The sequence below is a fragment of the Enhydra lutris genome, unplaced genomic scaffold (genome assembly GCF_002288905.1).
Source record: "Enhydra lutris kenyoni isolate GAN:26980312 unplaced genomic scaffold, ASM228890v2 scaffoldscaffold8, whole genome shotgun sequence".
NCBI lineage: Eukaryota > Metazoa > Chordata > Mammalia > Carnivora > Mustelidae > Enhydra > Enhydra lutris.
Window position 1 is genome coordinate 5,634,347 of NW_019154092.1, and position 27,401 is coordinate 5,661,747.

The 27,401-nt window shown below is 51.1% G+C and overlaps 1 protein-coding gene across 1 annotated transcript in view; it reads right to left on the reverse strand.

The window, feature by feature from the left end:
• The window catches only part of LOC111142598 (inositol monophosphatase 2), a 41,896-nt gene that overhangs the window by 10,330 nt on the left and 4,165 nt on the right, over positions 1–27,401 (reverse strand). The window contains exons 2-5 of the mRNA XM_022495898.1: positions 15,687–15,820; positions 9,061–9,165; positions 6,887–6,932; positions 4,683–4,791 (exon numbers count right to left, since the gene is read on the reverse strand). Of these exons, the coding sequence (XP_022351606.1) occupies positions 4,683–4,791; positions 6,887–6,932; positions 9,061–9,165; positions 15,687–15,820 (394 nt within the window). The remainder of the gene's footprint in view (positions 1–4,682; positions 4,792–6,886; positions 6,933–9,060; positions 9,166–15,686; positions 15,821–27,401) is intronic.

The window sequence follows — 27,401 nt, forward strand, 5'->3', positions numbered from 1 at the left end:
AAGAAGTGAGTCCATCACTTCAATTGCTAAGGTTGCCAATGATAAAATTCAAGCCTTCAAGTACAAATTAGAATTTGGGAAGACTTGAACCTACTACCAAAAGCTTGACACCTTCCCCAAACTTACAGATTTCTCATAATAGTGGTGCTACTAGGGGCGCCTGGATGGCTCAGTCATGAAGCATCTGCGTTTGGCTCAGGTCATGGTCCCAGGGTCCTGGGATCGAGCTGCGCATCCAGCTCCCTGCTTGGCGGGAAACCTGCTTCTCCCTCTCCCACTCCCCCTGCTTGTGTTCCCTCTCTCGCTGTGTCTCTCTCTGTCAAATAAATAAATAAAATCTTAAAAAAAAAAAAAGAGTGGTGATACTAACAAATATGACTTTCTTAGTATTTTACAATGTAATAGGTCAATATTTAAAAGAGCCTGAAAATCTCAGTGAACCCTTATTTTCCCAATGACCAATGCATGATGTTACAAAGTCATCATGAGTAAAAGATCCATTCAAAGTAGGAGACTGCCCAATGGATTTCACAGTCACAGAGTACAAAAAATTCACTGATTTGTCTTTAGATTTCACACTGCAACTAAGCTTTAAGAAGCTACCACTTATTGAGTTCGGGTGTGGCATCAAAGAAGAATAACCTCATTCATCTGAAAAGCCTATTAAAATAGTCCTCACTCGACCCTTTTCCAACTACTTATCTGTGTGAGACCCGATCTTCTTCATACATTACAACAGATTAAAGATAGAAGTAGATATGAGAATTCAGTTGTCTTCTACTAAGCCAGACATTATAAAGGGATTTGGAGAAAATGTAAAACAAGGCCACTCATGAAAACTATTTTGGAAAATATGGTTGTTTCTCATTAAAAAAAAAAAAAGTGTGTGCGTGTATTATTCATGTTAACATGTAATGAGTTGTGTTTTTTTAGAGGGTTCTGTTTAAGTTTCAAATGCATAAACACTCGTAGATAACTTACATAAACGAAAGCTCTTTTGGGGTCTTCAATAACTTTTCACTAGTATAAATATGTTGGTCCTAAGATCAAAAAGTTTGAGAAATGCTGTACTAGCGAATGAGATGAGCTTCACACAACCAAAATGACGGGCCATACATCCACATAAAGGGCTGGTGGGGGGTATTAAGTCTAATTTATTTGTGGAACCAAGACCACACCCTAACTGACAGTTCTAGAGTGAGAGCATCGCCCACATGGCTGGCTGCCCTGGCAACCCACACCTGGGGCAGCACAACCACCCAGAGGTGGAAAGGTAACAAGGAGAGGGTGTGACTAGTAGAATGAGCTAGCCAATTGTCTCGTCGTAACTGACAGCAAAAATTAACTGGGCTTTAATCATATACTGGAGTATAAGAGGAGGGGGAAGAAGAGGTTACAAACTAACTTAAATGTTACTGAGAATCGGGAACCAAGAGACAATAACCCGATAAAGAGAGGACGAGGGATAGTATAGAAAAATTCTGTATAAAGGAAATCACTGGAACAAAAACATAAACCTTTCTAAATACCCAAAGCATACCAACACAGAGAATAAAAGCAAAGAACAAAACAACAACAAACTCAGCTGCTTATTAAACACACACACACACCCCTAAAATAAACAATGGAACCATAACCACTTCTTAGTATTCCCTAGGGTAAAGGACAAGGACAGAAGTTAAACCTCTTCAAATATACTTTGTTTTGGAGATCTGACTTTGGAACAAGGTACCTTTTTATATAATTACAAAATACAATCAGTTTTTAAAAACTAGTCTTCCTGATTCAAAAACAAAGTGAAACAAACGCATCTAGGTGATTATCCTCTGCTGGAGGCCCAGGCAAAGGGAACAAAGAGCCAAGTCCGACTCCAGAACCTGGGGGGCATCCGCTAAGGACAGAAAGAAGGACACAAGACCAAACAACATACAACATCCTTCCAGTTGCTTTAGGTAATGGTCTGTGGTTAGTAGGCTAGTATTATTATTCTGAATCTTCAACTCATAATGATTTTTATATTTAAAGACAACTTCCTAGCTCTGTCCAGTGAGAAGACCTAGCATGAAAGACTGACCCAGAAGCCACAAGGAGCCCTGAGAACTCAGGGTGGGGCCCTGAAGGGCTATTTCCCACAGGATGAGACAACTGGAAATCTGAACCCTGGTTATTTAATGACTTTAGGAATAACTGATAATTTTTAGAGGGGTGTGTCATTGGTATTGTGATTATGCATTTCAAAGAATTGTGTATAGAGAAGCATGCGTACTGCAATGCTGACTAGAAAATGATTCTACATCTGGGATTTGTCAGGGACTTGCTGGGGGCGGTGGGAACTGGGTGATGCTGTGGATGAAGCAGGGTTGGCCCCGAGAATTGGCAATATTGGACGCATGGTGAGTCACGTGGGTTTACGGTACTTTGTCTACTCACACAGGTTTGAAATTCTGCATGGTGGGATGTGAAGAAAAAGGTTCTAATCAAATTCTGGCCTCAATCTCATCCTCTACCCCATCCTGTGTAGTTCTGTTTGCTTTTTACTTTGTGCATGGAAGCCTTCCAAGAAGGTGTAATAGGAGTAAGGAAAGGAGAGAGAAAGATCAGGGGTGGGTGTCCTGTTCCCTAGGGTGGATTTCTCTAACCCAGAAATGCGTCCTAAACTTAACAACGGGCGTTAATCATCTTGTGCAAAGACTGAGGTTTCCTCTTTGATAACGACTCTCACCTTTGGGTACCCTGCACCGGGACCTGACTGAGCGCTTTCCCCTGTCTAACTACATTTATTCCTCCATTCCCATCATGTCACCCCACCCACCACACAAGGACAGCTCACAGCCCTGGAGGGTGGCAGAATGGGGACTGAAACCAGGTCTGCGTGACACCTAACCACTGTGCTGCAGGGTCCACTCCATCGTCTCCATAGAAACCTAGTCACCCCATAAGTTCTAAATGACCAGTGCTGAAAACAGCACATTAGACTCTCTTCAGAGTTTTTTTTTTAAGAAAATGAGCTCCAGAATGTGGGCGGTTTTGAGAGAAGTGGGAACCCCAGTGGTGTCGCAGAAGGGGTTTAGGACAGGGTCTGCACAAGACCAGAGGGCCTAAGACGGGTCGGAGGTAGAGGTGACCCGGAGGCCCTGCCCACACGGGTCTGAGAGCCGCACTGAGGATACGAAGTTGTCATGCGCGACCAGGAAGCCCAGAGAGTGTGAATGGAGCCGAGTGTTCTCATTAAATGGAATATGGAGCAAAGTTCACATAAGTGTGTTTAATGACATGCTTCCTCACTACTGATTAACCCAACATGCCCTGAGCGGTTACCTCTTGGCATGTGTATGTACAATTAGCGCTACTTTTCGTACAGCCAAACAAAACATTTCTGGGAGGCGGAGACATGGGGCGAGGCTGGAGGCTGTTCTGGAATCTCTCTGGGACTCAGAGGCAGTAACTGGTGAGTGTGTCCTGCTGGTCCCACCTCGGTGCGAAGCCTCATGTGATCTTCCCCTTCCCCTGGGCAGGCTTGTGAGTCTCAGGGGCCCCAGGCGGAGCCTCCTTGGTTTCCCCACTGGGCCAGACACACAGGGCTCCTGTCCTCCCACCCACCCAGGGCTCCTCGATCGGCGGTGCTCTCACCAGACCGCAAAGGTGGAGAACTTCTTGTCCTCGCTCGCTGAGGAGCCGCTGGAGGGTAGGGACACACCTTCCTCCTCTCACTGCCTCTGAGGCCATCTAGGCACATGGGTGTCACCCAGGGAGGAAGACAAGGCAGAAAAGAGAAAGGAAGCATAAAGAAAGGGGGAGGGCTGACACCCCCAGACTGAAGCCATGATGGGGGAGGGTACCTCAGGACGTCCTGCTGCGGAAACGTGTAAGAAAAGTTAGCAGGAACTGTGCTTTCTACCTTTCCAGACCTGAACGTGGACACGAGGGAGCTTTCAAAGTCTCTCCTAATCTAGCTGCTTCAAGGCCGAAGCTCCTCGTTCACTCCCGTCCCCGTCCCACGGGGCGAAAAAAATCCCTGACTTCATCAGTGTGAAAGCAAGGCCCAAACACCCTGCAAAACCTAAGCTGGCATATTGTCGACAGTACGTAGTTATGTGCAGTTTAACGTAACTACAGTAGCATCATAGAAGCTACTGGATGTCCCTGAGGTCCTGCTTCAGGAACAACACGGCTAGCGCTACAGGTGTGGTGTGTGGCAACATCACTTATTCACACTACTCAGTCCCATGGCTGCTCGTCTTCTCACGGAGACCAAAGCCCACGGCAGCCCGTCCATACCCAGGAAGCCACAGGCTACGCCTGGGTGACGTCACCCCGGTGACATGGGGATGATGGATGTTAACCTGGACGGTCTGAGAGCCAGACCATGCTTCTGACTTTGCTCTCGACCTTGGATTACTGGAGAGCCAGCCATACTGGGGTCTGGGTTTCTTTAAGCAAGAAAGCTGAAGGATACGAGTGTAAAACAGGGTGAGACTATGTAAACTCCTGGCCACATCCACGAAAACATGAAGACACAGAACTGGCTGGCCTTCCAGGTGCTCAGGGACGCATGTTCCTGAAGAAACTGAATGCTCAGCGGGAGCTTTCCAGCACCGTCTCCCAGAATGGTGATGCTGGCATTTCCCATTCACACTCCTCCCACTCTGCAGGGAGCCCGGCCCAGCCGCAGGAAGCCCCACCTGTCTCCCCGGAGACCTGGAGCCGCTGGCCATTGCAGAAGGCGCCCCGGCCCCTCCGGCCCGTGTACAGCCGCTCCTCTGTGCAGTGGTAAATCACTCCAAATTCGAGCTGCGGGGTGCAGGGGCAGGACGGAAAACAAACGCGCTTCACTCATTTGACCCAGAAAATCACAAAGCAGTTCAGAGGGGAACAATTCGAGGTATTACGACCCAGGTGATAGAAACTGCCTCTCAAAGGGGAATTGGGAAAGAAATTAGCATCTTGGTCCAAAACTGGATATGCGGGCAAATGGTCTCTTCCACAACAGCCTACTTAAAAATATACTAAAGCAGCGGCGCCTGGGTGGCTCAGTGGGTTAAAGCCTCTGCCTTCGGCTCAGGTCATGGTCCCAGGGTCCTGGGATGGAGCCCCACATCAGGCTCTCTGCTCAGCAGGGAGCCTGCTTCCCTTCCTCTCTCTCTGCCTGCCTCTCTGCCACCTTGTGATCTCTATCTGTCAAATAAATAAATAAAATCTTAAAAAAAATACTAAAACGAATACAGCTTTATTAAAAATTAACCTCATAATCAAGCATTAGGAGCTGAAAGTTACTGAAAAAGCTGAATTCTTCAGAAAGACCTCTGTTTTAGGGGTGGGGGACTGGAGGAGGCTACTTGTGACTAACGCCTCCCCATAAGAAACCCTCAAAGCTGCTGATGTGTCAAAAATTAAGAATATGTCTGTAAAGCCGAGGGGATCAGACTCAAGGAAGGCCAAGGAGGAGAGGTGAGTCACCAAGGAGGGGCGTGGTGCCAAACCGCAGCCACACTGCGTAAGGCAGGTGACAAATGCCTCCAACAGCAGCCTCCCAGTTGGAAACAGTAAAAAGAAGAGGCGAGCAAGGGGAGAAAAATGCTGCCTTACACTCGCTTTGTTTCTTTCTTCCTCCTCCGACTCGTCACTATTCAGGGTTAATAGGCGAGTGTATGTGTGATCTGGGGGTTGGCCATGTTTTGCCTTCCTGGAAAATGAAGAGAGACCCAGGTCTAGTCTCTTGGGAAAGTCTCGGCTGGCCTGGGGTGAGCTCGACCACAGTGGAATGGACTCCCCGACAGGGTAGGAAAAGGGTTTATTTCTGGGGAGGATCACACAGCCAGCTTTCCAGCAATCCTTAATTCTCTTCCCCTGCTTCCCACACCACTTTAAGGGGGTTCCCAAGTCAGGGTAGTCCTAGAACCATGTGGGCCTCTAGACCCTGTGCCCCTGGGGTGGGTCGGGTGCCGGGAGACCTTTGCTAGCAGGAGGGAAGGGTGAAGAAGGTATAAACTTCCCTCAGTCTCTGTGCTAGGGAACCACTGCTAGCGTTGAGGATAAAGGTGAAAACACTGAAACAGTGCCTACTAGAAGGTTGCTTTTGGAAAATACCAAACCCCTAGTCCTATTTAAATATAACTGCTGTGGGGCACCTGGGTGGCTCAGTGGGTTAAGCCTCTGCCTTCAGCTCAGGTCATGATCTCAGGGTCCTGGGATTGAGTCCCGCATCGGGCTCTCTGCTCATGGGAGAGCCTGCTTCCCCCGCTTCTCTCTGCCTGCCTCTCTGCCTACTTGGGATTTCTCTGTGTGTCAAATAAATAAAATCTTTAAAGATATATATAAAATAAATAAATATAACTGCTGTGACCACACAGAAGTGAAGGCTTTCCTAAGCATTACTGCTTAAATTGATTAATGCCTGACGCAGATCTCATGATGCTGCTCAACTCCAAGGTGATGGGAACCCTAAAGCAGCCGGGTTCTCATGCTAACAGCTAGGGAAAGATGGAGAAGAATGACTGAAAGATGGGGATTAAAAATGTCCTCCCAAAAAAGGAGTTTCTTCTGTGTGGGACTAGATCACACGCCCCAGGGGTCAGAGGGAAACTAATGTGGGGCATTTGCTCAGAACTTTCCCTTCCACGCTTCTCCAGCAGCATCCCAGAAAGACCACGGTGGAAACAAGGGCCCGCCACCATGGAGGTGGGCCAGCCATGGAGCCCCAAACCCACACACCCCAAAACCAGTTCTCCTTTGTTTATTGTCTCGGATCTCAAAAAGAAACATGCATGGGTTTACTAATCATGACTAAGGCACGTGACAAAGACAGCGAAATGGAGTACAGGGATCAAGTCCAAAAAGGACGATGCTAAGCCAGGCCCAAGGGGTTCAGGACCCCTCCACCACACACCTCTTGGTCTACAGCAAATCCGATGCTTACTGCCACAGTGGGAAACCTGCAAAGAAAAACAGAACGGTTCACCCTCTGAAACATAAGTGGTCTCATGCAAACTCTCAGCAGCCTCTGTGCGGCTGTGCTATGCAGCATTGTCACTGGAGGCACAGAAGGACCTTTCTACAGTGTGGGTGGGTTTGTTTTTTTAAAAAAATTACTTCCCACAACTTCACTAACTGCTTCCAAGACAAACAGGCTTAGTGGACTCCGGTGTGTAAGATAGCTGACCTTGAAAGAAAGCAGTATTCTGAAAGTCACGTACGACTGCTGTAATTCAACAATGACCACCAAGTACCCAATGGAGAGGGATTTTAATGGTCAGTTTTCTGGTTTTGAGAGACATAAAGGGATAGTAGAGACCTCCAAAAAGGCCAGACCCATGTTCCTGGTTAGGTGAGGAGGGGTCCCCAGGAAGTGACATCATAGCCTCCTACCAGAGGCTAGGTCTGGGTGACAATACCCCCCCGCCCATCTCCTGAGTGAGCTCAAAAGCGGCCAACTGCAGGCCTGGGCCAGAGCCGTCAGAGGCGGGCTGTGACATCGCAGATTGCCTGTGGTTTTATTTTGTGATTTTGTTGTCCCTGCGGCACCTCTTCGAAATAATCCCTCTTTTATGTGAAGATCAGCAGAGCTTACCAGGAGTAGGAAGGAGAAGCTGGGTGCTATTAACCTACAGGAAAACTATGAAACCAGTCCTCCACAGAGGTGAGCCCAGACTCAGGCTGCGGCAGCCGGCACAGTCACCTGGCGGTTGGCTCGATAGGCAAACACACCACATGCCAGGCTCCACTTTAGGTACCTGGGAAAGCTCTCCCCCACCTGCTTCAGCCCTGACGCTGCTGGACACAAGAAGGAATGGACGCTCTCTGAGCTGCGGTGGCCAAAGGCTTCTGATGTCTCTAGGCCACTAAGATCACTGTGCTGCAGCCCCTGAAGTGTTCTGGAACCGGGGCTGCAAGAGGCCCTCAGGGGGCTGTGTGGGTGTCACCGCATGACAAGCAGAGAGAAGAACAGGAGGGGAGACCTGAGCCTCCACCCCCATTCCTGCGGGGCGGGGTGGGGGAGGGTTGTCAGGCTTTAGCTTGCATTAGTCTGTTGATGCTGTTGTGGTCACCAGATGGCACTGTTCCATTGCCCAGAAAAGGCAATGTACGGGCGTGACTGACTGACTACATTCTCAAGCTAACTAACCCATGTTAGCAAAACCCACCTCATAGGTCAGGATGACTTTACATACTGACACATAAATATGCCATCTGAGGCCAAGCACAGAGGGCAGCCCCAAGAAGCCCCCCTCTGTGCTGATACTTTTTCACTTTTCAAAAGGAAACGGAGTATCTCCTAGTCATCTGGGGAGAGGGCTCTCAGAATGGGGTTCTGCACTGCTGGTGTCGATGCATGCTGGGGAGAAATGCTGGCGTGGAAGGGACCGGGAAGGGGCCTGGAACCTCTCCAGGAGGCCCCTCATGTGTTCATGCCAGAGAACCAACCACCTGTGGAAACCAGGCCCAATCCAGTGCTCTTGTGTCCTTGGACAACTCCGACGCCCATCCCACCGGTCAGAGCTTCTAGAGTCGAGGCCATGTCCTGATCACCTCCCTGAGCTCGCCTCCCCTCTCCTTGATGGCCTTTCTGACCTCCCTAAACCCTCCTGCTTTGTGGCTGTTATTTGCTCTGTCAGATTAGGCCTGGCCCCCTGCCAGGGGGTTCCTCATCCCACCTCATGGCTGCAGGAGGCTTGCTCTCGTCTCCACAGGCAGCTGTGGAAAGCCAGCCCTCCGGCGCTGCTATCTACACCTGTGCTCCTGCAGCCGCTGGACCACACACGCCGGTTTGCCCAGGGGCATCCTTAAGGGGTCCTTCTTAATTCAACCCAGCATTTTAAAGATGACAAACATGACAGATTTAAACAAATTAAGTACTTTCTATATGCTGAGAGTGTCTCACAAATGGAACACCTCACTTTAAAAAAGATCAAAACATGACCACCTTTTTAATGAGCCTATCAACCTCCTAGAGGTTTGTCTATATACTCCTGCCTCAAAAAAATGCTGTTTGGAGAAAGACAAAGTCTGAGAGAAAAGGACAGGTTAAGGACCAGACGAGGGGTGGCCCGTGCTGATGCTCACCTATGCACGAAGTTGCAGGTGCCGTCAATGGGGTCGACGATCCAGGTAGGGCTGGGGGTAAGCACGCACTTGGCCCCGGCGGCTGCAGACTCTTCCGCAATGAACCTGTGGTGGGCAGGAGCTCGGCCTGAGAACACTCACCAAGCACTCAGAACAAGGCGCTTCGAACTGATTCTGGTCCCATCAGAGACCAAGCAGACACCGCAGAAAGCTCATCACGGCTTCCCCGGGGCCAGCAGAGCAGTCTGTGAAAGACCGGCTGCTCTCGGAGCCGTCGGCCAGCAGGACTCGGAACACATGAAGTGATGACTTGGGAAAGCATGGGGGGAGGAGGCGGTGAATGGGCCAGGGGGACAAACACGAGAATGAAGAACACTGGGAAACAGACCTTACAACGCAAAGCTAAACCCTGCTCTAACTTGGGTCTGGAGGAGAAAAGGCTGAAGACAGACGATGAAGAGTGTGAGCAATGCTGGCCGGGGAGCAATGCTGGCTGGGGACAGGGCCCAGGACTCGGGCTTTAGCTCTCCTCCCACCCCCAGTAGTGCTGTGGCTGGGGGGGGACTGAAGCTGGACCCGAGGCACTGAGTGTCACCTACCGCTGACACCTCCCAGCTGTGTCCCCGGCCTGGCTGCCTCTGAACTGAAGACAATGTGACAGCTGGAGCCTCCCACCATTCGGGCTCAGCAGGAGCTGCCATCATCTCCTCAGAGGCCCCTTCCATCCCAGTATCTGGTCGAGGAGACCCTCGGTGGGCCACACCTTCCCCTTCATGCTCTGGCAGCCAGCTTGGAGGAACATGGCCAGCCCAGGCTGTGTACTGTCCGGCACCAGTGAGAGTGGCTTCTGCTCCCAGCCCCCCCAGCCCCGCCTTTATCATTAGTCCTTTGTACACAAGGCCTCTCAGAATCATCCTCACTCGAGCAGAAGCTATTTCCCGTGAGGAACCCCAACAAGGAAAATGCATCCCAATAAAGCTCACACAACAGGGCTCGGCACACTGAGTGTTTGGTCCATGTCTCTAACTGTCATGTAACAAACCCAGGTCCACTGAGGGGGTGGGGCCTTTGGCCTGTGTACCGCCTTGTCACCAGGGCCTGGTCCATGGCAGGCGCTGAGCAAACACGTGTTCTATGCGTGAATACCAGGCCTTGTGGAGAGCTTTCTAGCAGCTTCTCATGCTATGTCCACGTCTATACTGGAGAAAAAGGAGACCTGAAGACAACAGGTGTTTACTAAGCAGGATAAATGAGTGAAAAACAAGAAGCGTTCACTGTCCTCCTTTTGCCATCTGGTACGTTGTCAGCTATGGCCATCAGGCAGCTGCTTACCCCTGAAGAGACCAGAGCAGTCCCCTTCTGCTTGGCCTTGAATCGGCCCCGGGAACCACCTTCTCCAGAGGAACCAGGGGTCCTAAGATGTGGCAGCAAGGAACTTGCAGAGGAGACAGACACCACACTGCCGATAAAAGCACTGAGCTGGCAACGTCGCCACCCAGCATGGTACCAATGAGCTACGTGTGGCTGTTTAAGTTTAAATAATTTAAATTAAATGCAATCTCAAAAAACTAAGAAGTTCTTTACTTTCACTAGTCGCATCTCAAGTGCCATCCTCATTTGCAACACTGAGAGAAGAACCAGGGCTGTGCTGTCACTGGTTGCTCCTCGCCACTGTCACAGTCACTGCTCGTCACCCCAGCACTGGCCCCGGAACCACGAGCCCTGGAACTCATCTGGGACCACCCCTTTCCATTTCAGGGACTACAAAAGTCATGCCCTCCGTGGCACACACCAAGTTGTCTACCTACCCCTCTGAGAAAGGATCGGAGATCAGTCCATGTGTGTGAGGAGTGCACAGGTTATCATTCTCAGGTTATCACGTGTTTCCACCTCCCCCCAGCTGCTGCCCCTTGCAGAAGCCCCCGCAGCAGAGGCAGAACATGGGGACCTGACAAATGGCTGTGGTGCAGAGAAAGCCAGGGTGAGCAGCCTGCACCCAGGAGCTTACAATCTAGAGATGCACGGGCCGCCACTTCCTTGCTTTTGTTTGCTCCTGGTCCCCTCCTCCTGCTGGGAACTGTGTCCCTGTCCTCACTCCCCTCCTCGGGGTTTTGGGTCCAGATCATGTGATCCAGACAGGCAGGTCTAGATGGCAGATACAGCGTGGTGAAAAGACAGGAAGTCGGAGGAGCCAAGCTAGGCAGGGCACGGCCAGGCTGGGACTCCCGACCACTGCATGGAGGCAGGAGACGGGCGTGCAGAGTCACTGGTGATAATGCGTGGCGTGAGCTCTGCCAAGTTTTCTTAGCCAAAGACTTAAGGAATTACATCTCCTGTCAATGTCTTCTATAGCTACGTGATTTTCCTCCCATGCAATGGCTTGTGATCATGTTTCCAAAAAAAAGGGTCCACACCCTAAAAACATACATATATAGGGATCGAGTGCCAAAGCTCAAGTTGGGTACAAGGTGGATAAAGCAGAGAGATGACTTACCTTCTTTCAAGATAGAACTGGAAGCGACTCGCTTCCAAAGATAAATTCCTGAGAATGGAGGAGGAATGTGGAAACTTCTTCCTTTTTAAACCCGATTCAGGTGGGAAGCTGGTACCTACTAGTGTTGTGGGGTCTCCTGGGAAGGAAGGGGGAGAGTGCCTCTGCAGGGCTGGAAGCAAACACTTGTGTTGGGGAGCACAGACCACAGTGCACCGAGGGGGCTTCTCAGGACATGCAGGGCCAGGAGGGCTGGCTGCTGGCTCACCAGCACAGCAGGTGGGACGGACAGGGGCTACAGGGCCACCAAGCAGCATGTTTAAAGGAGCACCCACAGTGCTCCTGTCCACGTGGCTTTTGTTCTGCACAGCATTTCTGGAAGCACTCAGAGGAGCCACACCAAGACCTGGACTTTCCCAGCAGTGGATCACGCCCAAGAGTTCTCCTCGTCTCTACTCAGCTGCCTGAGTCAACCCAGGGAGAAAGAGCGTCCATCAACTCACTGTTGGCTCCGCACCTGTGGTGGCACTTTGGGACAGGGCCTTGGACCGTGTCCACTCCTCTGAGGTACCAAAAATACCTCCCTGGTATATGAGGAGGGATGGAGTCTATCCACTGAAACATGACTGTCTTCATGTGGGAAGTGGAGAGAACATTCTTCCACTCTCTGCTGAAGGAGTGGGGACATCAACTTGGACAGATGGAGGTGTGAAATAACAGACCTTAATAAAAGCACTAGGACACCTACATAAAATCCGTAACATCAATAGAAAAGAACAGTCTGTGTGCCTAAATTTAGGGAGCTCAAGGGCCTTTTCATAAGCCCATCTACCGTACAAGAGGAAAGCAGCAACTGGGGTCAGGTTCAAAGCTTGGTAACAAGTTAGAACGATATCCTGTTGCATAATTTAACTACTTTTTTTTTCTTATAGTCCTAACAAACCCTTATAATTTTGACAGCCAAGTGTATCTAGGCCTTTGTTCCCTGGCTAGTTTGTTTACTCTGTGACAAGGTCAGGGTCACCCTTGAGTTCACTAGGGAGCCAATTAATGCTCCGAGGCCTGGCCAGCATCGCATCAGGCTCTGCTGCCCGATGACATGAGTACCCAGCTCAAAACATGGTGGGAAAGTGGTAGAAAGCAAGCATTTAGCCAGTGGTGGCTAGCAACATAGTTTATTCCAAGCCTGGGGCACACAGGGCATGCTGCAGGGCCTGGGAGTCACCACGATGGATGAGGCTGTGTCCTGCCGAGGGAAGCCCAGACCAGGACAGAGGAGGCGGCTGGGTGTCCCTTGCAGCCCCAGCTGCTCTCCTCCCTTTGCCTACACCAACCCAGACAAAAGGGACACAGACAGGGTGTATATAAATATGGTTCAATGATGCTACTGAATATTTCCAAAGTTGCAGAACTTGGATCTGACTCAAAATCATCAACTAAAAACAGGTTTAGGCACCGCATAAAGGCAGGCCTGGATGGCGACTGAGCTAATGTGGTCAATGCCAGTCCTGTGCTTTAACTGTCAACCTTGACCTGCTGGTTTACTTTCTGTCATTACCACCATACAATGACCTTGGCCGGGTGCCTCGGTCCTGGATGAGGAGGCTGAGACCCTGAGAACGGGTGACTTTCCAAAGCTGCAGACAGTAGCAGGTTTAAATTTTACAGTTCTTTGGTTCAGTGGACTCCTGTCTTCCAGCTCAGGGACCCGGACTTTGGATTTCACAAATGAGCACAATAAAATAATAAAACAGGGAGCCTACACCAGGTTGTTTCTTTATTAAAAACAAAACAGTTTTGATCTTTAATAGTTTTGTAAGTGACTAAAAATGGGGACCAGCATACACTCAGAATAACAGGAAATCCTTCCTAAAAAAAGGATGATAGGCCAGTTTATGATAACTTATTGTTTAAGGGATATATTTAAATACTCTGAATGCAGAAAAATTACAATACGGTATTTTACTATGTGTATTCCATGTTTTCTCGTTGCAAATTTATCAATTTGTCCATGATCTAAAATACAATTAAATACTCCCAAATTTGTTTAAATCTCATCATTGGCAAAACGAACAAACAAAAAAACAAACAAACAAAAAACCCCACTCCACACTTGGCATAGATATGTTGAGAAATGATTTCATCTACCTGAGTTTTCTAGGCAAACCAAGCAGAGCAGAAGCAGGACATCCAGGCTTCCCTGAGTTCTGGTGTTGGCCTCGGAGCTGAGAAGCAAGTGGCAGAGAGCCAGGGGTGACCATGGGGCAGCCCCATCTCATCCCTCCCGGCCTGGCTGGCACGAGCTGGAGGCGGTTTGGGAACCGCTGCTCTAAATCACGGCTTCCTGGTCAGGTGTGTGTGTATCTGTCTCTCCCAGGGCTTTTACAGACACAGAGGCCTGGCATTAGCAGTTTGGAGAAGCGCAGGTAGGCCTGGCTCACACCCTAAGCAGGGTCCACTGTTCTGGGTCAATGGTCTTCCAAAGGGCCTTGGGAGTTTGGTGATCCCCCGGTGACCCCGGGCGGCAGGGTAGAGCGGGGGTGGGGGGGTGGGTTCGATCACTCATACAACACACTGACTTTTGTCCTGGGATGTGCGGCAATGAATATCTAAATACACCTTGTACGAATGGAATCCACACCCCATACTGACCCAAGAGTGGACCCAAACCACTTAGCAACTGTTGCCAACACATGCGACACGGGTGTAATTTCGGAATTCGGGTTCTCAGGAGGAATCTAACAAAAACCTGCTGGAAGCCTGATTAAGTATGTCTGGTCTGCGGTGACCTCCAGGCCTTTACCGGGACCCCACAGAGCCGAGCCAGCTGTAACCTCCGCCACAGCCACCTGGGCCAACACCATAGAAACCTCAAGTACCAAAACAGTTCCTCAACCAGAAACACCATGTTGGCTACTGTGGCCTTTTTCCTCTCAAAGGGTTAAAGCAATCTACAGAATTCTTTGGACATTTACCATTTAACTTGCATTTCAAGAAGTTAAAAAATCACAAACATTTTAGAGCTTGTAAATTTTATAACAGATGTCAGGAATCCCGACTTCACACTAAATAAGGAAGTAGGAAATAACAGACGTTCACACACAAAGGTTGTCCACAAAACAAACCAAAACAAACATGACCCATTGGCAGAGAGAATTTCGAAGGGAGAGTTGGTGACCCTGAGATGACCTAACCAGTTAGGAGGAAAACAGAGAGGAAAAAGGAGGTGTGTTTGAATGCCGGCTTGTCCCTTCTTTCACTTAATCATTCACAGGGGAAAACTCCATCACGCCCACCCTGTGCCAGACAGACGCTGAGGGAGGCCGCCCTCCATGTGTCTGCTGTAAGCCCATCAAACATGGAACCTTACTGCAATCAGTGACCCATACCCAGAAATCCAAGAGCTCCTACTCCAGTCTCCTCCGTGGGGAGAGGGAGCCCTCCCATCGGAGGCAGTGGGTTCCAACTCTCTTCTGCAGAGCTCCAGGGGCAACGGAGGGCCTGAGGACCACCCCCGCCCCTTGCCCAGAGCTCAAGGGGAATTTTCCTCTGAGGCCTAGGGTTCCCTTGGAACTAGAAGTAAAATGCTGCGTACGTATTTGAATTTTCCTGAGGAAAAGATTAATGGTTTGCACTGGATTCTCCACAGGGTGACCCCAAAAGGGTTAAGAACTTCTGCTCTAGAGAAGAAGGTGGAGTCGTCATAAGGGCCTTCTAGGATGGAGAGCAGCCTTCCCTGGCGCATAAGCTGGACTGACAGGGGAGATCAAGTCCCTGAGAACCAGCAGGGGGGCACCAATAAGCGTGGGCCCAGGTCTGCATCCCTCTTGGAAAGTCTGCATGGGGCCACCACGCAGACACAAGCACCAAACATGACTTGCTCCAAGTCCCTCCAGAAACATGTCAAGTGGTTTGGCAGAGGGGAATAGAGAGCGTGTTAGAGAAGTGGAGCCTTTTCAGTATTTGTAAGGTAACAGAGAGACGTGAGCGTTGTCAAGATGACAGTAAGAGGAATGAGAACATATCTACCACGCGATCTAAATATGGGAGGCAGACTGTGAGGCTTCCCGCTTCCCGTCCGCCCCCAGCAACCAGCAGTGTGGCACCGGGGTCCCTTCCAGAGGAACACACCCACCTGTGTGAAGGAAACCTTTTCTGCAGCTCAGAAATAATTAAATCTTCCACGAGGTGATCTGTTTCTGTCACGAGGTCAACAGCTGATGTTTTTGTGGAGACACGTTTTTCCTCAGAAAGGGCTTTTTTGATGATCTGAAATAAAAGTACAGGAATGTAAAGCAGGTAGTGAAATGGATGGTCTCCGCTTCCCCACCCGCCAGACGAATGCGCCCTCGCCTCCTGTGTACCAACTGAACGAAGCAGGTGGCGGGCATGGGGCTGAGAGCCACTGGCTGCTTCCATCACTGGCAGGCTGCGGGGGCTCAACACCATACCCAGGAGCTTCTGTTGGGGCGCCTAGTGAGCCTAACTACCCACTATCCTTCCACCAGACAGGTGGGCTCACTTGTTGAAGCTAGCCTGCCCTACCTGTGGAGCGATTCTCTGAAGGAAAAGAAAAAAGACCATGAATTTTCATCCAATGTAGGATGATGTAACTCACACGCCTTCACCCCCAAGATTCCGATTTATTGTAAAAACGTATTTTCCCTAATTCACTTTACGCATCACATGGAGTGCATCACGCACTTGTGAATCCAGATTACAAACGTTCAAACGGGGAGACCTGGGAGAGTTTAAGAGGTCCTTCACCAACAGGAAGGCATGCTCTCCCTCCCTGCCGCTCTGGTCAGGGCAACACTGCCGGCCACGGCAGACGCACCCAGCGGCTGGTTTCGGTGCCAGGACCTCACTGACCCTCAGGTCCGGGCTCACAGGCAGACTACCTGGTCCAAACCTGCTGCGGCCAAATACAGAGGTGAGGCCTGGAGGGCACTTCCCGGTGCCTCTGGCCTGGTCAGATCCAGCTCCAGGAACCGCTGGAAGGCCCATGCAGGAAGCCACGTAGAGTGGTTAATCAGTCACAGGACACCTTGGGAAGGACCAGGTCCACTCTGTGAAATAAAAGGCACTCCAGGCACTCCTTCTTCAGCCCGGGCCTTTCTTTTATATTTGTCTGTTGTAAAAGCTCAGTGTCTCCCGCAGCGTGACGACAAAGTCAGAACATCTAAACTCGAATTCAGACCTTTCCTCCAACACTGGCTACCACCTCAAGATCCTGCATTTCTTTCCAAAGCACCATCAGTCACTCAGCTACCCAGACTCCACATCCCCACTTTTTGTGCTCCTCACATTACTGCCCCCAGGAACAGGGCTGAGCCTGGACAGGTTTCCTTCCATTTTTCATCTTGGTCGCCAACAGATACATATTCCAGAAAATCAGAACATCTCAAGTGTAGTTTCGTAAATACTGCAAAAGACAAAGCATATAGCACTCGTGCATAATCCATTAACATTTCTGCACCAGTCCCCAGACTGTCTGCCACGTGGGGTCTTCCTGGCCCCTCTTTTTGCAACAGTCTGCCTAGCACTGTTAGGCTAATCTCCTTAAAATGTCAATTTGCACACAGTCAAGTTCCCACCAAACGAATCTCCACAGGTTCCGTGTTTATAAATTTGAAACTCCTCAAATCTAACTCCTATAGCACTGCCTTGTTCGCCAGGGATCCCTAAATTTTGGGCTAGTCCAGACCTCCTATCTAGGTTATTTGGCAGTGAGCTTGTATTTTGTATGGCAATTCAGTGTGGTGGTGTGTGTGTGTGTGTGTGTGTGTGTGTGTGCGCCTGTGTTTATATGTGCATGAATGTGATGTTTGTGTGGTTTATGCATATGCAGATGTGATGTGTGTGGTTTGTATATTTGTGTGTGTAGCCATGTGGTTTATGTGGGTGCATGTGACGTGTGTGGTTTGTGTATCTGTGTGTGAGATACCTGTGTGGTTTATGTGCGTGAATGGGATATGTGTGTGCTCCCTGTGTGTGTGGGAAGGAGTGAAGGGAGTGTGTACGGTTGTGTGTGGGGTGTGTATACATATGGTTAGAGGGAAGGAGAGAGGAAGACCAGAGCACATGGCACCAGAGTTTCTCAAACTTCGCTGTGCATGAGTCACCAGGTCTTGCTGAAGTGAAAACTGGTCAAGTGGGTGTGGGGTCTGGGACCTGACATTTGCATTTCTGACAAGTTCTGTGGTGACACTGACACGGGGGCCACACCAGAGTGGCTGGCCTGAGAGCAGGTTCTCAAACCCCAGAATGACACAGGGTCCTCAGGGGGCTGGGATGTTCTGAGCCGGTGCCACACACAAGTCCTGGGACTGTGACCCTGAGGGGACAAAGGCTTCCTGTTACCCTTGCCCCTCTCCGCACACGTCATGAGCATTCACACAGATCAAGGTTGGGATGCCAACTGTGAACCTTGCAGTCTCTGGAGTGAAGCTAGAGCGATTTTTAAAGCATACGTCAGCTCCTATCATGTTAGTGCTTAGAACTGCCCAATGGCTGCTATGGCTTTTAGGAAAAAGCCCCAGACCTACACGTCTCCCTTCCCATGGGCCACCCCCATGCTCGCCATCCCTCTGCCACTCTGGTTTTCTAGCTGATCCACACCAAATTTCTTTCTGTCCCAGGGACTTAGTATTTTCTGGTCTACCCAGAACTTCGTGCCATCTGAAATTATCCTGTTTGTCCCTTTAGTTGACGGTATGTCATCCCAGGAGAGTGGGAGATGCTCGATTTGGTTCCCTGCCGCATCCCTTGCCTCTAGAACCATACCCGGCATAGAGTAGGTGCTCAGAATTCTTTGCCTTGTGAAGAAAATACACACCAGACTGCTTGAATAGATTCTGCACATTTTTTCCAACTGGACCGTTACTGTTTATATCAACACTGACCACCTTGGTCTCTTTGTTTTGTTTCACTGTGGGTTTTGGCGACCTGGTGAGAAAGTTAAGATGTGCTTGGAGTCCCCTCCTCTAGCCTCCATCCACTGGCCCCACGCCCTGGAGCCAGCCGGAATCGGCTTTATGACACCCCTGTCCACTTACCACACGACAGTCAACAGGGCTTGCTAAAGCCCTGATCTTAATCACGGATCTCCCTAGCGTAACGCACTTCATGGCTCCCTGGCACTGAGAACACAAAACCCCTGAAGGTGGCATAACTACAGTTTCTTGAGAGTTGATCTCTCGCAGAGACTATCTGATCCCCAATAGCCAGTATTCTCTTCTTTTTTCTCGAACAGGAGCCCCAGGTTTAGCAAGGCTCAATAGCTCACAGCTCTCTGCCTCTTGTGCAGGGAGGCGTGGCCCTGTGCTCTGTCCAAGAGGAGGTGAACGTAAGGGATGTGTGCAACTTCTGAGTCACACCCTTAAAAGGCCACGGTTTGCCACTACTCCCTCCCTGTCCTTTTCCCCTTTGCCACCGGTTGGCGATGTGGCTGTGGCCGGAGGTCAGCTTTGGTCACGTGGGAAGAGAGCACCTCCTTAAAGCAACAAGCGACAAGGAGCCTGGGTCCCTGAGCGACTTCAAGAAGCAGAGCCCCCATTCCCCAGACTTCACTGGGCTGCCGCGGGAAAGAGAAAGAAACCTGCCTTGCTTCTGTCGCTGGTCTGTGAAGGAAGCCGAACCAGCAACCTAACAAGCGGGCCTCATCTGACCTCTGCATGCTCCTGTCCCGCCCCCTCCTCGCTCCGTGACTGCTATGCTCCAGCCAACGTAATCATTCACCCTCAAGCCTACTCCCACAGAACCGCCAGCCTTCTTCTGGCCCATGGGTTCTCTTTGGGACTCCGCTCACACATCACCTCCTCTCTGACGAGTCTCCAGCCTCTGCAGGCAGAGGGGCGTCGGCCCTCCAAGTGTGCTGCTAGGGCACTTGTGCAAGCCGCACAGCTGACCCCTCACGATTCCACGTTGGTCCATGCTGGGAAAGGAGCCCCATCCGTCCTGTCTCTGTATCCACCTCCCATGGGTAGACTTTGCACCCTATGCAGGGCCTGCCCCACGGTCAGGTCTTGAGGGACATCGGAATGAAGATTTCCTGGCTGCCACACACTGAGCTCCTAGGTAACTCAAGTGGAAAGCCTTTTCAGCAAATGTTCTTGGGAAGCCCTGCTATTTATGCATTTGGTCTTCCAGATCCAAAATACACCCGACTCTGGTGTGCTGAGGAGCGGCACGCTCGGGACCCGTGTGGGCAGTCTGGGGAAGGTCTGACAGCACCTGGGCACGCTTTCCAGAGGACCCAGGCCCTCACTACAAACCACACAGAGGGGAGATTTATGGATGCAGGAGGAGAGGGGCGAATCATGTGCTTTCTCAAAATATTTCTTGTCCGTGTCTATTAATGTTTATTACTCCTGTGCTATGATCATTTCAATGTGGGCATGTGTCACAAGGAAAGCCGTGGAGCTGGCACACCCCACGTCCCAGCGGCAGGGCAGGCCCCACCGCCATCCTTGTTCCCTGGCAACTTGCAGTGCGGTGCTATGGCCAGCCTCCCTCTCTCACCGGCTGTTGCTGCTCCAGGCCCTGGATCCCATCCACTGGGATACCTTAACTGCTCCCTCTCATCCACTGACACGCCCAGATAGGCAGATCCCATTTCTGAATGATTTCCAAAACCCAACTCTGCTAACATTCTCCCACGGCCTGCCATCACCTGCTTGTGTTGCTCAGCCTCCAAACCGCCTTTGGCCTTGCTCCTCTGAAGCGCTGTCCGCTCCGAGCACAGCAACCTCTCCAGAGAGCCAGTTTCACTCCTGGCACCCCCTGCAGCTTTGTCGGGCCCCCCAAGAGGATGGCAGGCCCACGTCCTGTGGGTGAGGACCTCTGCGGCCAGCCTGTGCAGCACGCGTCCCCACTGCCACACTCAGTCACTCTGCTGTTCTCCCTTCCACAGCTTTGTCTTGGGACACGATGTTCCTTCCTCCACGTGCTCGCTTCGGCAGCACATATACTAAAATTGGAACGATGTTCCTTCCTCCTGCAACGGCCAACCCTGTTTGTCCTGGAGGACCTGCTCCCATCTGGCTCCTCCAGGAAGCTGCCTATGGATCCATCCGCCCACTCACCCTGGGTGAGGCTCTTCCTCTTGGCTCAGTGGTTCCCACAGTACCAGGCACATCTTGGTTAGGGCAAACACACATTACTGGAAGGCACTGCCTTCTAGATGCTTCTGGAGGGCAAGGAGCTCTGCCTTCCATAGTAGCAGCTCTAGGACCCAGCCCTCCCTCACTAGGTAGGCCCCACCAGGCCCCACCCCACTTCCCATAACAACCCCCGTCGCCCCCCCAGCAAGGCAATAGGCATTGTGCTGGGACTTTACAAATGGGGGCCGGTGGGACTTCCCAGTGTGGGGAAGCTCTATAAACTAGCCTCCTCCCAGTTGCCCAGGACTCGGAAACGCTAGCTCTTCTAGTACTTCAGGGAGGAAATGCAATTCTTACTTGGACCCTTTTCATAGCATCACTAAGGAGCCCGGATGATACCCCCACAATGTGGAATCACACAGACCTGAATTCCAGCTGGGAGACCGGGGGTTGGGGGGGATCACTGAGCTTCTTGGAGCCCTAGTTCCCTCACCTGTAGTAACAGTCACACCTCAGACACTAGGTGCTTGTAAGAATTCCAGGAGGAATCCTAAGTAAAGGTCTTGGGACACAAAATGATGTCCATATACGCAAAGGCCTGCGCCACCTGCTGTTTTTGAGGGCAAATACCTGATGGACTTTATGACTTACGACAAAAATCCAAAACCTGTATACAATGTACAGATCTCAGACGGGATGACAAAATAATAGGTTAGGAAAAGTTTAACTCATGAATGTTCCTACCCTGCAAGGAACAGCCGTTGAGAGAAACAGCCCAGAGCCTGGCCTCTCCCCACAGGCCCATCCCCTGAGGCTGCCAGGACAGGTCCCTGCCACAGCCCTTTACCACAGTGATTTTCGCTCCTAGAATGTAAACATTCTCATTCTGCCAGCAGTAAGTCAGTGTACACTGTTTTTTTAATTAATGTTTTTCAGCTGCTTGCTAACGAAGCACACACTCCATGGACCTCCTGGCCTGGGTCTCTCCCTCCAGATAACATTCTATTAATGTGTAACACAGAAGGCATGGACTTTCAGTCCTGAAGCCTGACTTCCAAATGGAAAAGAAGGGAGACGCCATCTGCTTCAGTGTCAGCAGAGTCATTTGGGGTCCTGTCCCGATGCCTCCTTCTTGTCTGTATGCCATCTTGATTCTGTGCTCCTGTCCCAAGTCTGCTGCACCATCCGTCAGTCTCCCAGACCCCAGAGTGACCCACCCGTGTGTGCCCCCAAGCCCAGGGAACAGCTCGCCTCGAGAACTCTGCCTGAAGTGCGGCTTCCGAGAGGCTGCAGGTCTTTCCTCTGTTGGACCGGGAGAACGTGGCTACTGGGGGTGTCGTCCTGATGGCCCTGACTGCACATCTCAGGTTTAGACAGGTTCGAGCACAAGTGAGTGTGATCTGATGGTTCATCTTACTGTCGACTTGACTGGTCCATGGTAGTCTGGGTTCTTGTGCAAGTGTTGTTTTTGGATGAGAGTAACACTTTAACCAGGAAAGCAGACTGCCCTTCCTGATAGAGGTGGGCCTTGTCCCATTAGTGGAAGGTCTGAACAGAGGGAAAATCCTGACCCTTCTGAACAAGAACTCTCCAGCAGACTATGGTTGACTTCATCTGCAACATCTGCTCTTCCCCCCTGCGGCTTCTGAGCAGGTCCCTGGCTCTCCCTGGGTCTCCAGCCTGCCGGCCCACCAGAACTTGCTGGCCTCCAGTTGGTTCTGTTTCTCTGGAAAACTCTAAGACGCAGGACACTCTGTAAAACCTAGAAAGTGAATTCCACGCGGCTCTCGTGTAGCACAGAGGTCAGCAGGTAACATCGGCTAATACCTCACAAATGAACTTTAATCATGGGAAAGAGGAGGAGCTGGTTAAAGCAGAGGTGGGCCAGGGACACCAGATTCCCTTGGGCTCCCAGGCCAGCGAGTCTCACAGCACTCCAGTGTAACTGCCTCCCTCTTCAGCTTCACGGCTAACTTTCCTCCAACTTGCCATCGCTACTTTCTAAACTCCAGTCACCCCCTGCCTCCTATCTCCCTTGCACCTCGGTGCCTCCACACTGGCCCCACCGGGCGCCTGGCCACCTCGTGTGCCACATCCTGGGGACACCTTCACTTATACTGCAGCAGCCTTTTCTGTGTCACCGGACCCTCTCTACCTCAGGCCACTCCTTACAAGGGTCCAAGGTCTCAGGCTGGGCCCTGCCAGCAGGGCGACCCCCAGCACCCCAGCTACTGCATCCCCATGGCCAGGTCATCCCCCTGCCAGCACTCACACCTCCTGGGGGCTCACTCGGTCCCTGCACCATTCCAAGCAGTTCACGCATACCAACCACTGAACCCTCACACTAACTCCCACACATTAATAATTCTCTTCTCATCTTCCAAATGAGGAAACCGAGGCACCAAGAAATGAGGAAAAGTTGCCCATGGTCACAGCTGTAAGTGCAGGAAAAGGATCGCACAGCAGGCGCTCCCAGACTTCCATGGCTGACCGGGGCTGACCCCCACAGGGATCCCCTCGTCCCTGTCCGGTGTGGAGCTCTCAAGCAATGGAATCCACCCTGCTTCCTGAGGCAGAAACCCACAGGCTCTCCTCAAGGTCTCCGTCACCTTACAATACATGGCCAAGGTTGCCCACCACACTACCATGGGGACTCACCTTGGTCAGTCTGAGCAGGACAGCCCCTTGCAACCCATCATCTACTAAGGGCCTCCTTGTGCTCCCCCCCCCAAACTCCACCCACTGGCCTGACTCTCCTCTTCCATCTCAAGCTTTATCCAAGGTGACCTCCTTGCCATTCCCAAGTGCCGCCCTTGGCTTTCTCCCCTCAGGGTGTCCATCTTCTCTCTCTGCCCTTACCCCCTCACCACCCCCTACCCTCCCCAAGCCTGTCACCCACTTCTCCAGTGAGTCCCGCTTTTCTATTCACAGTCACAGGGCAGGTATGACTCCTTTCAGGAAGCTGTTCCATCTTCCAGGGCCTGGGAGGATGGCCATCACAGCCATCCTTCGAGCTACCGTGATCATCAGCTGAGGCCTCTGTCCCAGGAGGCCTGGGGGTGGGGGGTGGGGGCTGCAAGGCCCGCTTCATGCCCAGTGTACCACCCAGGCAGCCCAGCACTCCCCTGGCCCCCTGGGGTTGGGAGTTGGGACAGTGGGCACAGAGACCGTGAAACTGGCTTAATACATGGATGGGACACACCCCGCAGCTGAATTCTCCCCTCATTGCCCACGGGAGACAAACGTGAGCCCACCAGCCTTTGGTTCCAGCCTCACGAGGCCAAGAGACGGGGAGAAGCCTGCACGCAGGAGTCCCCTTCACCTGATGGTCTATTTTAGGTAACTAGGGTCTATTATCAAATTTTAAAAACTGACATTGGTAAAATGGGTGTTGTAGTCGGACAGCCTTTTACCACATGTGTTAATTCATGGGACCACTGCCCAATCAAGACACAGAACCACTCCATTAACACCAAGATCTCCCTCCTGTTGCCCCTTATAGTCACACTCCTCACCCTGCCCCTTCCTCATGTGATCCCCAATCACTGACAACCACTAACTTTTCCATCTTTATAATTTTCGTGTTTGGGGACTGTTACATGAATGGAATAGTGCATTACTTGGCCTTTTGAAACTTGAGTTTTTTTCGCTCAGAGATCCATGCAAGTTGTTGGGTGTATCAATAGTGCATCCTTTTTTGTTTCTATGTAATATTTTATGACGTGGAAATATAACCATCAGGAGAAACTGGATAAAATCTGAAACTAGACCTCTCTGTACTATTTCTGCAATTACCTGTGAATTTATAATCATTTTACTATTAAAAGTTTTCTTTAAAAGTTCCTTGGGGGAAAAAAGAATCCCCTTCTCTCCACACTTCAGGGTCTCTGGCTGAGCTCCTCCAGCCAGCCCCCCAGGCCTAGGGCTGGGGCTGGGGGATGGGCTAGAACTCACCAGCATCCCTTCCACGTCTAAGTGGTGAGATTTCAGCCTACTCTCCCCTCGGCCCCAGACCACTGTCTTCTCCACTAACGAGTGCCCCACTTGGGTTAGCGAGTAAGCATCTCGGGCTATGAAGGCTGATTTACCTCCATGTGGGAGTGACGCCAGCCTTTGCTTCCACCCCTTTGGTAAGATGGGGGATTTCACGGGGCTCCTCCCGCCAGCGCAGATGCAAATCCCTCTGAAACAAAGGGCTCCTTCTCATCCTCCACCCCAGCTCCCAAGTTAGCAGAGTGGGCAGAAGAAACAAGCCTCTTCCCCTACCACAGCATACAAGGAAAATGGCCAGTTGGCCTCGAACACAGGGTCAGAGAGGGATGGGCCCTGGACACTTGGGCCACATGTGCCCCCAAAAGGGCAGGTGCTACTCTGCGCCTGCCAGTTGTCTCTCTCCAGCTCTGTCTTGGCTGAGGTTTCAAATGCTGGAAAAAGTTTTACAACTGTAAGTGCAAACTGACTCCCACCTGTGGAGCCAGGCAGAAACCGGAGGCCAGGACCTGGGGCACAAAATGCCCCCTGGGGCCAGGGGAGGTGAGGAACAGGAGGTGGGCAGTGGAGAAATCTCCACCCACTACTCCCCTTCCTTCAGTGGCGGACACATTGAGCCCCGACGGGAGAGGAGCAGGGAGTCTCTTCTGAAAGAAATGGGTGACCCAAGACCTCCACATACTGACATCCGGGAATCTCCCAGAGAAAATCTCGGAGCTTGACTTGGGATCATCCCAAGGTGGATGAACCTGCTCTCTCCCCATCCAAAGACCTGGCCTGAAAGCCCATCCCAGGCCAAGGACTCCCAAATGGGTGTCTCCACCCTCAAGCTCTCCTCTGAACTCTGGATGCAAAGGCAACACCTCCATTTAGAAATCCACCAGCAATTCAAGCCCGGCGTGCTCGAAACACACTTGTCTTCTACCTCCAAACCTGTTCCTCCTGCCGTTTCCCCACTTTGGGAGATGGCAAATCCATTCAACCAGTTTTGCAGGCCCAAACCCTTGAAGGCATCCCTGCCCCTCCCTCCCCCTCCTGCCTCCACTCCAACAGCCAGCCGGGTAGCTCAGCCTCGGAAATGCAGCCGCTCTACCACCATCTTTGCTGCAACCCAGTCAATGCACCCTCATCTCTCACATGCACCATGTGAACAGCTCCTGTCAGACACCCATCCTGGCCCCCCAAGGAGTTGTAGGGCCCCACACCGCAGGGCCCCACACAGCAGCCAGGGCGGGCTCCCCGCTGCCCTGTAGGGCCCCGGATGGGGACTGCCCACAACTTCCTTATCACACTCAGAGTAAAGGTACAGCCCTTTCCAGAGTCACTCAGTAAGTGTTTGTTCAGTGGGGGAATACATTTCGAAGCAGCATTTTAGTACCACCATTGTAGAAACAAGAGCTAGCCAAGCCAAGCAACACGTGAAAAGGCACTTAGGCTCATTAGTCATTTCGGATGTGCAAATTAAAACAATGAAATACCATCTCAAACTCATCAGAATGGCTACAGTGGAAAAGACAGACAATGCAAGTGTTTGTTACCCAAGATGTGGAGCAAGTGGGGCCCTAACCCGTGCCCGGAGGCGTGGAAATTGGTACATCCACTAGAAAACCACCTGATGGGATTTCACACCTGATGATGCAGCAATAATTTCACTCCTTTTGTTAAAATACTGCCAGCAGAAATGGATACAGACATAACCAAAAGACACATGCGGGAATGTTCACAACACTCTCCGTAAATAACTCCAAGCTGGACATTATCCCAAGTTTCCTCAAGAGCTGAGTAAACAGTCACTTATTCACATAACAAAATACAGCAGTAGTTCTCAATGTGCTGTCTCCAGACCAGAAGCATCTTGGGAGAAATGCTAATTCTCGGTCGGGCTCCTCACCCAGTGGGTCAGAAACTCTGGGGATGGGACTGAGTCTACCTTAATGAGCCTCCTAGGTGCTTCTGATGCATGTGAATGTTTGAACACCCCTTCTCCACAGCAATGAACCTGATGGGTTTGATCACACTGAGGAGATCACTAAAAATTCTGTTGGGAAGTTTGGAAGATGACTGCTGGCAGGTACACGGAAGGCTAAGCAAATGAAAACAAAACAGAACGAAACAAAACAAAACTTGTTGTTGTTTTTTTAAGGGAAATATGAGTTGCCTCAGAAAGAAAATACGTAATACAACTGTACACCCGGCTCCACTGGCCATTACAGTCGTGTGGTCATCAGAATGTGAGCACGGACAACGACGGACCCGATCAGGTAATGCAGCCACACAACATAATAAACACAGCGTCCAAAACAGATGACTCCAGAACGAGCAGTGGAAGCCCATGATTTAGGAGACAGGTGTAACTATCAGGAAATGGAAAACAGCCACCTCTGGGAGCAGCGCGATGATGATGAGGGACTGGGCACTGCTGTTCTCCACACAGTCCTCTCAGGAGTAGTCCACTGACCGAGTTCTCTGTGTGACTAACTGATAAAAAGTAAAATCCCAAATCAGAAATGACACTGGGTTGGCAAAGCCAGCCAGACAAGGGGGTGACACTGGTCAGAGCCCCACCAATGGGCGCTCTCTGCCCTGGGGAGTCAGAGGTGGACAGGAGCATCAACATTCAGAGCACACTGCAGGGAAAGCACACCAACCAGACCAGGCACAGGCATAATGAGGAAGGTCACCTGGGAAGGGCCGTGAAGGAAAGGGCTGGGGAACCGAACCCTGGAGGGAGGCTACAGTTCTCAAGGAGCTTAAGA